This window comes from Microtus oregoni, unplaced genomic scaffold (assembly GCF_018167655.1).
Source record: "Microtus oregoni isolate MIOR12 unplaced genomic scaffold, Mior012 000024F_ref0000369, whole genome shotgun sequence".
In the NCBI taxonomy this organism is placed as follows: Eukaryota; Metazoa; Chordata; class Mammalia; order Rodentia; family Cricetidae; genus Microtus; species Microtus oregoni.
This window is the reverse complement of record NW_024543083.1, coordinates 32859076-32872164: the sequence shown is the minus strand read 5'-3', so window position 1 is coordinate 32872164 and position 13089 is coordinate 32859076. Positions and strand designations below refer to the sequence as shown.

At 48.5% G+C, this 13089-nt stretch overlaps 1 protein-coding gene across 1 annotated transcript; it reads right to left on the bottom strand.

Annotated features, from left to right (window-relative positions):
- Positions 1-1637: 1637 nt before the first annotated feature.
- Positions 1638-4426, bottom strand: Hand2 (heart and neural crest derivatives expressed 2). Its single transcript, XM_041673509.1, has 2 exons — positions 3792-4426; positions 1638-2490 (listed from the first exon to the last, which is right to left on the bottom strand). The coding sequence occupies exons 1-2, from the start codon at positions 4344-4346 to the stop codon at positions 2392-2394; spliced, it is 654 nt and encodes a 217-aa protein (XP_041529443.1). The 5' UTR covers positions 4347-4426; the 3' UTR covers positions 1638-2391.
- Between the last annotated feature and the right edge of the window lie 8663 nt (positions 4427-13089).

Genomic DNA, 13089 nt, shown 5'->3' with positions numbered 1-13089 from the left:
ACAGCACACCAAGCTCTTTTACTTCCCTGTGCTGGTTTTTAGTAAAACAGAAAGCCTGAATAAACCAAGAGTGCATTAAGGCCCAAAGAGAAGCCCCAAGCAGGCCCAAGCCCAGGCTCATGGTGAAGATAAGAAATGTCTTTAAACCACCACCAGTCCCTTCACTGGCCACTCTCTTAGCGCCCTTTCTTCTACCTCTAGAACCTGTAATCTTCCTTCTGAGCTGTTAAAAGTAAAGATGCAGTAGACCTTTGCAGGCAAAAGGGAAGAGCTGCTTGGCCAAACAGTCAAGAGCTACAGAAAACCTGGGCTATCCCCCCCCCCCTTATAAACAAAGGCAAGTGTCTGTAAACACAGCCCCTTGCCCACCAGGTCGGCCCAGTGCCGGCTGACCTAAGGGGAGAAAGTTCAGATCGCTTTGGCCTAGTTGTTCTAACCCTTCGCCCTTGTGTTGTCAGCCATCCGCAGAAGTCCGAAATACCTCTCAACCCGCCCCCCACCTTCACCCACGAAGGTCTGGTCAGGCTAACTGCAGACCACCCCTGGTCAGGGAGCCATGGGAATGCTCAAAGGTCCGTGCCCAAAGGCAAGGTGTGAACATCACCGCAGGGATGCCTAAAGACGGAGACCCTTTGGCAAGGCTCTACAGCACCGAATTTATATACATGAGTTTCATGAATCAAACCGGTTTAATACTTTTCATCTTCCTCCCTCCCCAAAATCCTTCCCCTCCTCCCTAGTTCTTCACCCCCAAAAAGCCCCTTCTTAATAGTACTCTAGTTTCTTTGATTTCTAGAGATAAGAGTAAAGCTCTATCTAACCAAGCCCTCGCTGGGAAAAGCAGGCCGCAGGGACTTTCTTCTGGGGTACAGGACCGGGACACAGCAGAGACCGGGACTGGGTGAAGTTCCCGACCGCTTTTAGACAAGGGGAGGTCGCCACTTGCTCTGGCTGCAGCATCGAAGACTTCAGACACCGAGCAGTTAATATTGAGTTCCCTGTAGCTCCTTGTAAATCTAACCCAACCTCTCGCCCCCCTTTAAATCTGTGGTCTTGTTCTCGATTTCTTACTTGACGTAAAATTCCTTGTTACCTAATCATAGACTCTTTCAAAAGACTCCCCTCCCCCATCGCCACCACTCAGATGAGAATCTTCCGATCTGGACGGCAAGCAAAACCCCCTCCTCTCCTTTTTTCTCTGTCTTAAAAAAAAAAAAAAAAAAACCTTGGATGAAAGCCCTATATTTTGAACTAAACGCCCCAGACTATTTCCTGTGCCTGTAATAAGGCCGGGGATACTCCTCACACCTCCTCCACAGAAAAAACACGCTCCCCAAACACAAAACGAAGCGCCAGGCACGGGGCTTCCGATTGATACCTATAAAACAAGGGCACCCTTCCACCTTCTGCACCAAGCACAGGCCCTTCTCCCAGCCAGGCACTCCTAAAGACCGCCCAAAGTCTCCTGAGAGGCTCGGGAAGAAGAAAAAAGATACCACTGGATGGAAGCCCAGGCCTTTGGTCAGGCTTTTCACCGGGACACTTCACTTTAATATGCGCTCCTTCATGTAGGAAGCCTCAGGTCACATTGATTGATTAGAACCACTGACTCTTTCAAATAAAGTTGGAGGCAATTACGATAATTTAGTTTACTTCTGGATATTTTAAATACTATGAAAACAAGGATAACAGCTTTGTTTTCAAAATTCTTTTGAGGTATCACCCATATAAAGATTAGGTTTTTTTTTTGTAAAAAAAACACACGGTGGTTTATTGAATACTCACAACGTTTACACCTTCAATATTAATTAAATTCCACTTAGTTTTGGAGGACGGAAGTGCACAAACAAGTAGCTGGTGGAAACATCTTCGAATGGGGAACGAGGACATTTGAAATGACAGCACTAGATAACCAACCCGCAAAACAAATGGTAGCGGCCCTGCTTTCTGCTTCGAAATAAAACTTTATAACCCCCAGGAATATTTATATCCAAAGGCCGAGGATTAAAGATACACTTCACATATGCACTAGTGTCCACTTCTTTATCTGGAAGGAGTTGGGTCAGTGGGGGAGGGGACAACGCTGGTGTCTACACAGCCAAGAGGGAACATTCACACACAGAAGGACGGGGTCCCTTACCACACGGGAGTGTCCTCTTCATATTAAAATATGGAATGCTTTTCTTCAAATATCCACTTTTTTTTTGGAGAGGGAGTTGGGGAGCGGATGCCTCAAAGGGGGGGCAAAAAATGGGGGAAGGAAATTGCACATAAATAAACCGGATTATCCAACTGCTAGAAGTCCTCAGAAGGGAGTCCGAGGGCTTTCGGAGAGTTCTGGGTCTGCATCTGGCGCCTCGGCCCGGAGCTCCCCAGCTCTCTTTCTTCTCCTCACTGCTTGAGTTCCAGGGCCCAGACGTGCTGCGGCCAGCCTGTCCGGCCTTTGGTTTTCTTATCGTTGCTGCTCACTGTGCTTTTCAAGATTTCGTTCTAAACAGAAAGAGGGGAGAGAAATGGAAAGAGACGTTTAGGGAGGATACCTGGTCCTCGTTACCTTAGCCCTTCCCAGGCTGGAGGACACAGCTTAAGTACAAGAGCTTAAGAAGGGGCGACTCCGGGTACTGGCTCCAGCAGAAGTTAGGCAGGTTTCCTGTGTTTTTGATACATCCGAGGCCTCCCCTCGCAATGCTCCAGGGCCCAGTGGAAAGTTTATAAACAACGGCCCGATTTCTAGTCGTTTACAGGAAAGTCCGGGGTCTTATTTTCCCTTTGCCTGCTAGTGAAGGAGAGAAGGCAGGGGCCGGTGCTAAATCTGCCTTGCATTTTCAATAGCGATCCTACTTTCAAAGCGACCTCACATTCTGGCCTGGGCCTCTCCAGCCAGGCAGCACGTTTCTGTGCCCTCTGCAGTTCGTCTCCAAGGCCCTTGAAAGCTCTGGTTATTTGGAAGATCATTCCATTACGCAGCAATCAGAGGGCTTGGAGCCACAAAGGAGAAAACCTCCACAAATGGAATTGTTTCCCAGGTTCCTCCTAACTGACCGTAGACCTATCCCCAGCACCATTTCCAGGCAGTTGGTAAGGACCTGAGAACACTTTAAATGTCTAGCATAAATTCGTGTTAGTGTTAATAACAATGACCACAATGCCTCCTTTTTTTTTTAAACTCTTAAAATGAGCATCCAAATAAAGTAAGAAATACTCGTGACGTCCAGCGCTTGGGAATTACGGTTTAACATTACAATCAAAGAGAAACTAAAGTTGCATTTTTTACGTTAAAGGTACCTAACGTTTACAGGTCACCTCTCCCGTGCCATAGCAGTGTGAATAAACATAACATTTTCTTAGTGTTGGAGCCAGAGGCAGCCTTCGTTTTAGAGTGGGGAATGTGATCAATAGTGAAATAACTGGAACCCAGAAAAGAAAACTTGAATTGGAACCAAAAGATAGCTCTAATGGCCTCAGAATGAGGGGACCCGGCCAGGGCGATTGGGAGATGGGTCAGTCCCTACAGTTTAGGAGGCCGGTTCTAAATGGCTAGAGGAATAGAGAACCTCAAGGTAAGACCAGAAACTCCGAGCGAGCGTCTAAACCTTTCTCATCCGGCCGCTGACATCCCCCAGTGTTCCCACCTTTTGCAGAAAACCATCCCCACCACAACCTGGCGAAAACAAACTGGCGCACAGCGCATCCAAAGAATGAGGTGTGCAATTTCTTAACTTTACTAGGAAGACCCGAACAGCGGTCCCACGAACCCCGAGCCCCTCACCGCCCAGTGCCCCAGTACTGACCAGCTCTTTCTTCCTCTTTTCCTCTTTCACGTCGGTCTTCTTGATCTCCGCCTTGAAGGCCTCCGCCTCGCCGTTCTGGTCGTCCTTGGCCAGCAGATCCATGAGGTAGGCGATGTAGCTGGTGGCCAGGCGCAGTGTCTTGATTTTGGAGAGTTTGGTGTCGGCAGGCACGTTGGGGATGCACTCCCGCAGCTCGGCGAAGGCGCTGTTGATGCTCTGAGTCCTGCGCCGCTCCTTGCGGTTGGCGGTGCCTCGGCGCTTCACCGGGCGCGGCCCCCCCAGGCCCGGAGGCCCCGCACCGGGCGGCACTCCCCCATAATGGGAGTGGTCCAGGCCGGCGGCGCCGCTGGCATACTCAGGGCTGTAGGACAGGGCCATGCTGTAGTCGGGGGGCGACATCTCCGGGTGGCCAATAAGCCAGCCGTGGAAGTAGGGGTTCTCCTCGTGGCTGCAGCGGCTGGCGGCGGCGGCGGCAGCGGCGGCGGCGGCGGCGGCGAACGGATAGCCCTCATGGTGCACCACGGGGTGGTGGGGAAAGCCCCCCACCAGACTCATCTCGCCCTCCGTGGCCCTCCACGCGCCCCAGCGTGCGCGCAGACCCGCCGCGCCCTCCGCCCGGGCCCCGGCCTCGACGATCGGCGGCCTCCCCCACCCCCCACCCCCCAACCCCCGGGCTCCCGGGCCGGCCCGGCAGCCGCAGAGGGGGCCGCTGCAGCCCGGGGCCCGCGCCTGGCCCGCCGGGCCCGCCTCAGCTGCGCCGCGGCCGCCGGCTCCCCATGGGGCGCGGCGAGCTGGTCCCGGCACGGTGCGCCCCTGCCCGCCGCCGCTGCCTGCCCGGCTCTACAGCCCGCGCGCCGGCTCCCGCTTTCCCGGCTGCAGCGTCTAGACAGAGCGCTCCGGTGCTCATGCAAAAGTGCCGGCCGGCTCCCGCGAGGCTGTCCCGCAGTTGCCGGGGCACGGGACTCCTGACTCCGAAGCTGACCTGGAATCCCGGGAGAGTCCGAGCCGGGACTAGAGGAGCCGGCCCGGCTGTGCCGGGAGGCTGCGGGGTCGCTGCTCAGCGTGGAGTTACCTCGGTGCGACCCTCCTCTTCCCGCCCCTTCCCCTCCCCCACCAGCCCGTTCTGGGTTCTTGGGCGCTTATTGTTTTAATAAATTTTTTGGTTGTTTTGGTCCTTGAGTGTGATTTGTTTTTAAAAGCTGCGAGTAACGTGTCTGTCCTCGCTCCTCTCAGGCTCTCTCGGAGGCTTTGCAGAGAGGTCTCAGCGCATCCATTTTCTAAGATCCTCTCCTCTCGCGACAGGAATTTGGGGCCCCTGAAGGCGTCTTGGAGCTGAGAAGCGGCGACTGGGCTCTCGGAGGGGTGTGCACTGTGGCTGTAGGAGTTCCCGGGTGGCGGCGGCGGTTCTTCTGGGCTGGACTCGATGAGGGGAGGAAGTCGATTTTCCCAGCAAGATCTCCATGTACAGCTACATCTTTAGGGCCGCTCGGGTTAATATATGTCGTCAGAGGCTCCTCACGCCAATCCCGGGGCGGCGGGGGCGGCGCCTCGCGCACTCCGCAATAAAACTTTTTGATGTTCACGTTGCTAATTGCTGAGGTCCTCTTCTAGGATTGGCTGTCCACTCATAACTATAAGATAATTAAAACGGGGGGGGGCAGGGTTAAAAAAACTTTTTATCAGCCATAGGTTAATTCAAGTGTTTAATAGATGCTTCACTATTAACCCCCCCCCCCCCCCAATATTGAAGAATCTCAAACCAGGTACAGTATTATTTCACTTTCTTTTCTGGTTACGGGGGTTGGGGTGAAGGGAAGAAGGAACGCAGATAATGCTTTTGTCAAGTAATTTTTTTTTTGGGGGGGGAGGTAGGTAACTGAGGCACAAAACCGAGCAGGCAGCTTCCTGTAGTTTTGTGCCGCCGGAGAAGTGATGGGGGGGGGGGGGGCGGTGTGGTGGCGACAAGAGTCTGGTGGCGGCAGTACGGATCCCCATTAAGGTGCAGTTGGGAGCAGCCGACTCTCTTTGACCAGGCTGGTACCCAGCGCTCTTTTGACCCCGTAGACGCTGGAAAAATTTCAGTGACTCTTTTGCTTAGGAATTGATTTGGATGACTCGGGTTCTAGTGACAATTTGCAAAGATGGTGGATGGGAACGTCGGTTTGTAGATGCACTCATTTGCATACTCTTCTGGTGCAGCAACCCCAAGACAGACTTTGGATGTTTTCAAAGTGGGGCACCTCGATTTCTCGAATCTGTGGTGTGGCGAGTACCCGTGTTCCGCTGCTTTAACTAGCCTGTTTGGTAAGTAACTGAATAGTTTTTACAGCGTGTTCGAAGCTTATTTTCTAGCTTTTATGAACAAACATATAAATATATCTCTGCATTCCTGCCTCCCCCATAAAAGCGGGCATCTGTGGAAACCAGGTTTAGTTATCGGAGGGGAGCCATTAAACGGCTGTTTAAGAGGCAGGCAGGGAGGAAGGCTCGTGGATGTTTAGACTGCTTGCCTTGGCGATCTTGAACGCATTAGAACGGAAAATGGATCTCTATACTTGTAAGTGAGCCGGCCGCGGGGCACTCAGGCAGACCCCTAGCAGCACGGGTGGAGGCGGTCAGTGGAAGAAGCTGAAATCACCCTGTGGCCTTGGCCTCGGATGCCTGGAGAGGCCAAGCCTGTGTGAAGATTCCTTCGGCTCACTCGCCTGATGGAGGTCGGTGTGCAACAGGGTGTGCAGCAGATGCCCGTAGGCTGTAATTTCGACCAAGTTTAGGGCTGGCTGGCCTTGAGAACTAAGTAGCCAGGCAGAAGGCACACCAATGACTCCAACTTGGGCATCGTTCTTTGGAAGCAGGGGCAGTCTGGTTCAAGACATCGAAGAGAACCCAGCCTAAGGATTCCGCATGGGCAGTCCTTTTCGTGCCCCTGGCTGGCTATGGTTCGGTCTCGAAGGCCAGATTGACAGGAATTGGAGAGGGCCCAACTGGTTGCTCCCATGGGCTCCCGACTGAGATCCTGCTGGCTACTGCATTGTGGTAGTCTCACTGAGAGTTTTAAAATATGAATATATGGAGCGAGGTGGCAGAGAAGGAGAAAACTCAAAGACTGGGGCCTATCTTCTGTCCATAGGGCCAGTTTTCCTTTTCAGCTCCCAGCAGTGTCCTAAGACAGAGAACAAATCCTGGATGGGAAATAGCTAGAACCAGTCTTGCTAACCAGCCCAGAGGATTGTGTTTGGTAGCAGGATAAAATAATGACCCAACTTGGGTGGGTCTGTAGTTGGGGGGGGTGTGTACAGTGAGAGTTTTCAAGAGAACTATTTCTTCAAGGAAAGAATAGGGGTAGTGCGGTGGAGGATTCTGTTTACGTTTTCACCAGGAGGGTACCCTGAACCAGTAAATACTAGGAGTTCAATCCTCTGACATTCGATACACTTTTTTAAAAAGTGTGTTTATAAAAATATGTAGGCCTTAAGAGCAGGTAGACCAAGTAAGATGATTGTGCCGTGGCCAGCAAGGATAAAAGAAAAAAATAAGCAAGTGAGTTTCTTGGCTGCCTTAGGAAATCGACTTTTAGAGGCTTGGGAGATAGAAGAAGAATCCAGAGAAAGATAGGGCTAAGGATGGATAAGCTGTCTGTCTCCCAGTGGCCCTGGAATCTAGGGACCAGAACTTGCTACTTTTAGCCCCCCTTTCAGGCTTTTTAAATTCAAACCAATAACAACAAGAAGCCTGGCTCCAGATAGCATCCTCACAAGTGATAAAAGAAGTGGATAGCATGGGGGCAGAAAAGGGGCCGTAAAAGAGGCCAATCTGACCATCTTTCTGCACCGACAGCACCATTATGGGCTAAGGTACAAACCAGGGGGCTGATGCTTCGTGTATCTCAGAAACCCGAATGCAGAGACAAGAGCGTCAGAAAGGCAATCTGGAGGTAGCTGGAGAGAGGGGACAAATGGGTAAGTTTTGGTGGTTTCTCCCTTGTAGTAGCTGGCTGGCTCTAACTGAGTGGTGTCCTTAATAGGTCTGTTCGCCTTTTCATTTTAGCATCTTTGGACCCGTTTTATTCAGGAAGCTTAGGATGTGGGGTTAGCTTGTTGCTTTGCAAAACTACCAAGCTAAGATGCTGTGTTAAGTTTGTCCCCATTTTATGTGGCCTACTGCCATGCAGGGGTGGTCCTGAGATAACTAACAGATTGATGTGGTGAAGGTGGCACTGGTGATCAGGGACAAGGTGGGCTGAGAAGGCAGGTGTAGAGTTGCCAGCTTTGATATCAGCCTGCTCCTTCACTCTTGGGCTGTACTATTAAGGCCTCTGGAGAACTACTCCCTTAGGGTACACATTTCGAATCCCCAAAAACCAAGGAACTGTGATGATTCTGGATGTGGGCCATTCTGGGTGCCCAGGAGGAACCTTACAGAGGGTCATCTGTCTCCTGGGAGACCTAGGGCTGAGCGGTCCTGGGTCTGTACATCATCACAGGAAGGCAGCCCAGGTCCAGGGTAGTGCTGGAGATTCCTTGTCCATAGACTTCTCTGCCGCTGATAGTGTATCCAAAGTTTCACAGTACATCTTCTTTCAGCCAAACAAGCAAGGCTGGTTTCAAACATTTGTTTTGCGCCTATGTCACTTGTCTCTTTTCTTTTACTAGCATTTTCTTTCTCTGAAAAAAGAAATCAAAGAGCAAGCAAAAGGCTGGGGACCCCCCTTGCAAGCATTTTGCCCGGGTGAGATATTTCTTTTAAGCTCTGTTTAAGCCAAATATTTTTTTTAAACTTCAGTCTCTTTTTAGGGGAAATTCAGATCTTTTCGAGGTATTTATTATTTCAAAGGCAAGGACAGTTTTGTATCTTGTGCTTTGCTCAGGAATACTCAAAATAAACTGGCTCTGAGAAGAACCAGGCCAGAAGGTCATAAACACACATTTTATATTTACAGGAATTATGGCTCAATTCCCTTCATCATCTTTCAGACCTCTTCTTACCTTCCTTTCCTAACTAAAGTAGCAGAGAATTGATCATGAACATTCCTTTAACTATCTATACCACGGTGAACTCCAGAACATGCTAAGAACCCCAAAGGAGTACCAAGTCCAGAAGGTGTCAGGAAAAGGAATCTTATAGAAGATGCAAGCTCTGCCTCACCTGCTCCAAAGACACTGTTTCTTAGACACTCTCATCGCCCTTCGGGCCTTTTTTCTACTGGGGGGCACTCTGTCACATTACTTGTTAGCCACTTAGTTCCTCTGTGTTTTAGGACATCCAGAACAAGGCCTCCCAGCTGAGTGGCAGCAAAGGTCGCCCTCTGATAGGGCTTTTGTCTTTTCCTTTTGTGGTGGTTGTGTATAGGCATGGCAACAATGTTTCAAAGTAGAGAATCCTGGCGATTGAAATCTTCCGTCTGCTTCAAAAAAGCAAAGGGCAGGAGAAGGTGCCCTTGACTCTTATGTGGCTTTCGTTTCTTCTGAACAATTTCTTCTTGGCTTTTGGGGGAGGGTGGAGCATTTGGGGAGTAGACCCTCTTCCTCTTAGTTCTCCATTCAAAACAGATCTGTTGCAGATGGAGGAGGGAGGGGCTGGTTCAAAGGCAGGGATGACTATGGGGAGGTTGATTTTAAAAAATGAACTCTTTAGTTCAAGTGTGCCTAGCAAACTGTAAAGCCAGGACTTGCTAAATGCCTAGACATCTCTCCCTTTATTTTTTCTTCTCCGTCCTCCTCTCATTTTCCTTTCTTTCTTCTCCCATGACTTACCCCCTCTGCAGAAGTGTTGGGGCTTATACATTACTTGCCCTTGGCACTGAACCTGAGACTCGTGGAAGACCGAGGCACTAGTTTATCCTTAAGTTCTCTATGGAAAATCCTACTGTCCATTATGACCTGGAGTAGATCTTCCATTTTCTTCAATAACCCATGACTGCGTTCTTGTATTAACGAGATGATTGCTGCTGAGGAGAGTTCTCATTGATGAAGAAGAATTTGGTACTTTGACAGGTATCTGTAAATTAAAAATAACTCATTCAGGCTCAAGGCAACATAAAATGTGCTGTGAATAGGCATTGCAAAAGATAGTATTACATATAATAATATTATATTTAACCTATGAGTTGTTATTATAGTAGTCTCAAGAAGTATGATAAATCTGACCTTTGCCGCTTTGTAGTAAAATCCTGGGCTTAGAATAAAAGTGTTACAAGACAATACATCCCTCAGGATTTATACAACATACTCTAAGAGCTGCATACACATAGAAATATTTCAGGGCTGGATAAATATTTGAAAAGTAGACCCTGGCTTACACTCCCAGCACTTAACAAATAAAAAAGAAACACAATAAAAACATCAGAATAATAAAATAAAAATGAAAGATAAAAAGAATTTTTTTTTTCCCTCTGAGCTGTAAAGAAACCATTTAGAATTCCGATGAGAATGTGAATGTGATTTTGCATTCCCGCTCTCTGAACTCGCCAGCAATGGATTTAAGCTAGCATGTCATCCAGTCTGGGGTCCAGAATAAAATAGGAATGAAATGGCCGCTTAACACATGGGGCTTCTGATGCATCATTTGTGGAGCTGGAGAATTTACTTATGACCCGAGTCCTGTTTCTTCCCAGTCCTAAGTGCCATATTGGGGGCACTTGTGGGAAGTCTCCACAATGTGGCTTCACTTGCAGAAGCACATAGATGGATTGCTTTAGATCTGACAGCTCCTTACAAGCTCTTTCTGCATTCTTCTGCAGTCTTTGCCTATAGACAAGGAAGGGACTTGAACCAGGATGGTTAGGTTTCAGGTTAACAAAAAGAAACACTTTTATTGTCAATATTAATGGCAAACTTCGATTTTTACAAGTCCGGGGTTGAGCAGATCAAAAGCAGCTTGTCTTGATTTCTCAATATTCTCTGGCGCTTAGACAATTACCTGCAATTTTGGTTTTAATGAAACAATACGAGAAAGTCAGTTGCAAAAAACTCAAAAGTTAGTATTTGAGTACCGATTTTTTTTTTACCTGTACATGACATATTATGACTTAGTGATTTATTCCTTCAGCTGGAGCTGAGTTTTGAAGGAGAATTCCTCCAAGAAAACTATGTTTAAGCAGTGTCCTCACTTGCAATGTCATGGGTCTGTTTCAGTGCGTGCATTCCACGGTTGCTTTCTGGCCGGGTAAGGATCCGGCAGACTGAGGTCTTCCTGGTAATTTGGGTACACCGAGTCTCCAGTTAATGATAGATAATCAGCCTTTAGGTCATTCGGTCATTCTCTTATTACAAACCCCTCCTGCTCTCTCTGATCTCCTTTCAAACTAAATTTCACACAAACAAATAAAGCAAGACAGGGACAAATTCTTAAAAAAAAGAGAGGCAGAAATATTAGAAACTTCTGATATAGAACTCTAAACAAGGAAAGGCAAACCAAAAGAGGATAGGAAAGAACATCTTATCAAAATGAACATGTTGTGTACAAAACATTAAAAGGAAAGGGTCTGGCTTCTGTTAAAGTGACAGAAAATTAAAATAAAAATAATTGCAGGCAGCAAAGTCATAATATAAACAGAGAAGTCAGGATGCTTGCTGGAAATGCGCAGCACTAGGAGGCAAATTTGTTGTTACCGATTTATGTATCTGCACTCTGATTGGAGAAGCGCTACTTTGTTCCATTTTTCCAAAAGAGAATGGTTTTCTTTTTTTTTTTCATACTTGTGTGAGTGCCCATTTAAGTCAACACAGGCCCCAAACTGGAGGAATGAAAAAGTGGAACTGCATTTTTCTTGCAAAGCATCCAACTTCACACGAGGCCGTTATTTGCATACAGGAAAAGCAGAATTCCATTGAGAATGCATTTGGATACTTCAGGAAACCCGTGTGACTTGTGCTTTTTTTTTTTTTTTTTTTTTTTTTTTTGCTGACAGAAGGCATTCTCCAGCAAGAACAACGAAACCAGTCTTCTTCACCTCCTGGGGTTTTTCTCTTGCCATCTACAGAAGAGTGTGACTTCAGAAAGAAACTTCAGATTGGCCAAGGTACAGCTCAGATTAGACCCCAGGGAAAAGAGCAGACACTCAAGGGCTCAAGCCGTCAGGCTCTTTGGTGAGAGCGCCCCTAGTGTCATTTTACTGTCTCTGCCCTTCACAGTTCCCTTCGACAGAGGCTACAAAGCTGGTCGAAGACTACCAACTTCCCAAACTACCAAAATCCAACCCGGCTTTCAGCCTTACACCGGGTTGGAATTTTGGCTCAGGACTAGTTCAGCCTGACATTCTCCGAGTTACAAGGGGAGTGTGAGATGAATGCTGGCGGTAGACAGACGCTCATGTCGTTGCCAAGTGTGGGTCTGGCACCTTTTGACTGGCCAACCTCTTTGACAAAAGGCCCACCTTCCCAAGCAAGCAAAGAAACCCCACTTGACCGTTGCCTCCAAGTCCTTCCAGAGTTCTCCCAACACAGCAGGAGGCCTTCTGATTACAGATTTTCCTTCTGCACCCAAGTCAAGCCCCCCATTCTCTGAACTTCTTTCTGGTGGGGCAGTGCATACACCCTTGCTGTTCTCTGAGCACACAGTGTTCACTTCTCCTCTCCTGAAAAAAGAAAAAAAAAAAAAACCCCGCAACTAATGCTTTGCACAAAAAGATGCCCCCACAACTGGTGGGCAGGCGATTTAGAGAAACCCGGACGTTCTAATTGCAATCAGGTTGTTTTATTCTACGTTGAAGGCTATCAGAGCTGATAAGCGACTTGGAAGCCATTTATGAAGGAACAAGACCTTCAACCTCAAGCCTTTGCGGGCACGGGGGGGGGGGAAAGTGTCTTCCAGATCAGTCTGGCCTGCAGGCAGCAGGACCAACTTGGCTTGGCTTCTCTGGTACCCATTCCAAGTACCCCAAACTCAAGAGTTGGAGGTAGCCAAGGCGGCCTTAACACTCCACCACCTCGGTTAGTACCTTAGCTTCTCACTTCATTGAAACAGTAGTGGAAATGAAACAGACCTGGGGGTTGTGAGCTAGATGAAAAAGATCAAGGCGCCCTCGAGAGTGTTGTTTGATATCAGGCTGCGCTCAGTAATCATTCACCTATTTTCTCCCGCCCCTTCGTTTATTTTATTTTTTCTAATTTTTATTTATTTATTTTTATTTTAAATTCCCCTCTGGATCTAGCTGCCCCCCAAATCCAGCGCGACAGCCTTGGGAGTCAGTGGGCCAAGTGCGCCCTTCCGGTGCTGCCTAACTCAGGGCGTCTGGTCTGCCCACTCGCTGCATCCTGCCCCGTTGGCCTCCAGCAGCACAAAACCTGGTTTCTTGGGA

Coding starts and splice junctions, on each gene's coding strand:
- Hand2 (XM_041673509.1), bottom strand. CDS start 4,346: ATGAGTCTGGTGGGGGGCTTTCCCCACCACCCCGTGGTGCACCATGAG. Junction 2,491..3,791: donor AAAAGAGGAAGAAAGAGCTG/GTCAGTACTGGG, acceptor CTTTCTGTTTAG/AACGAAATCTTGAAAAGCAC.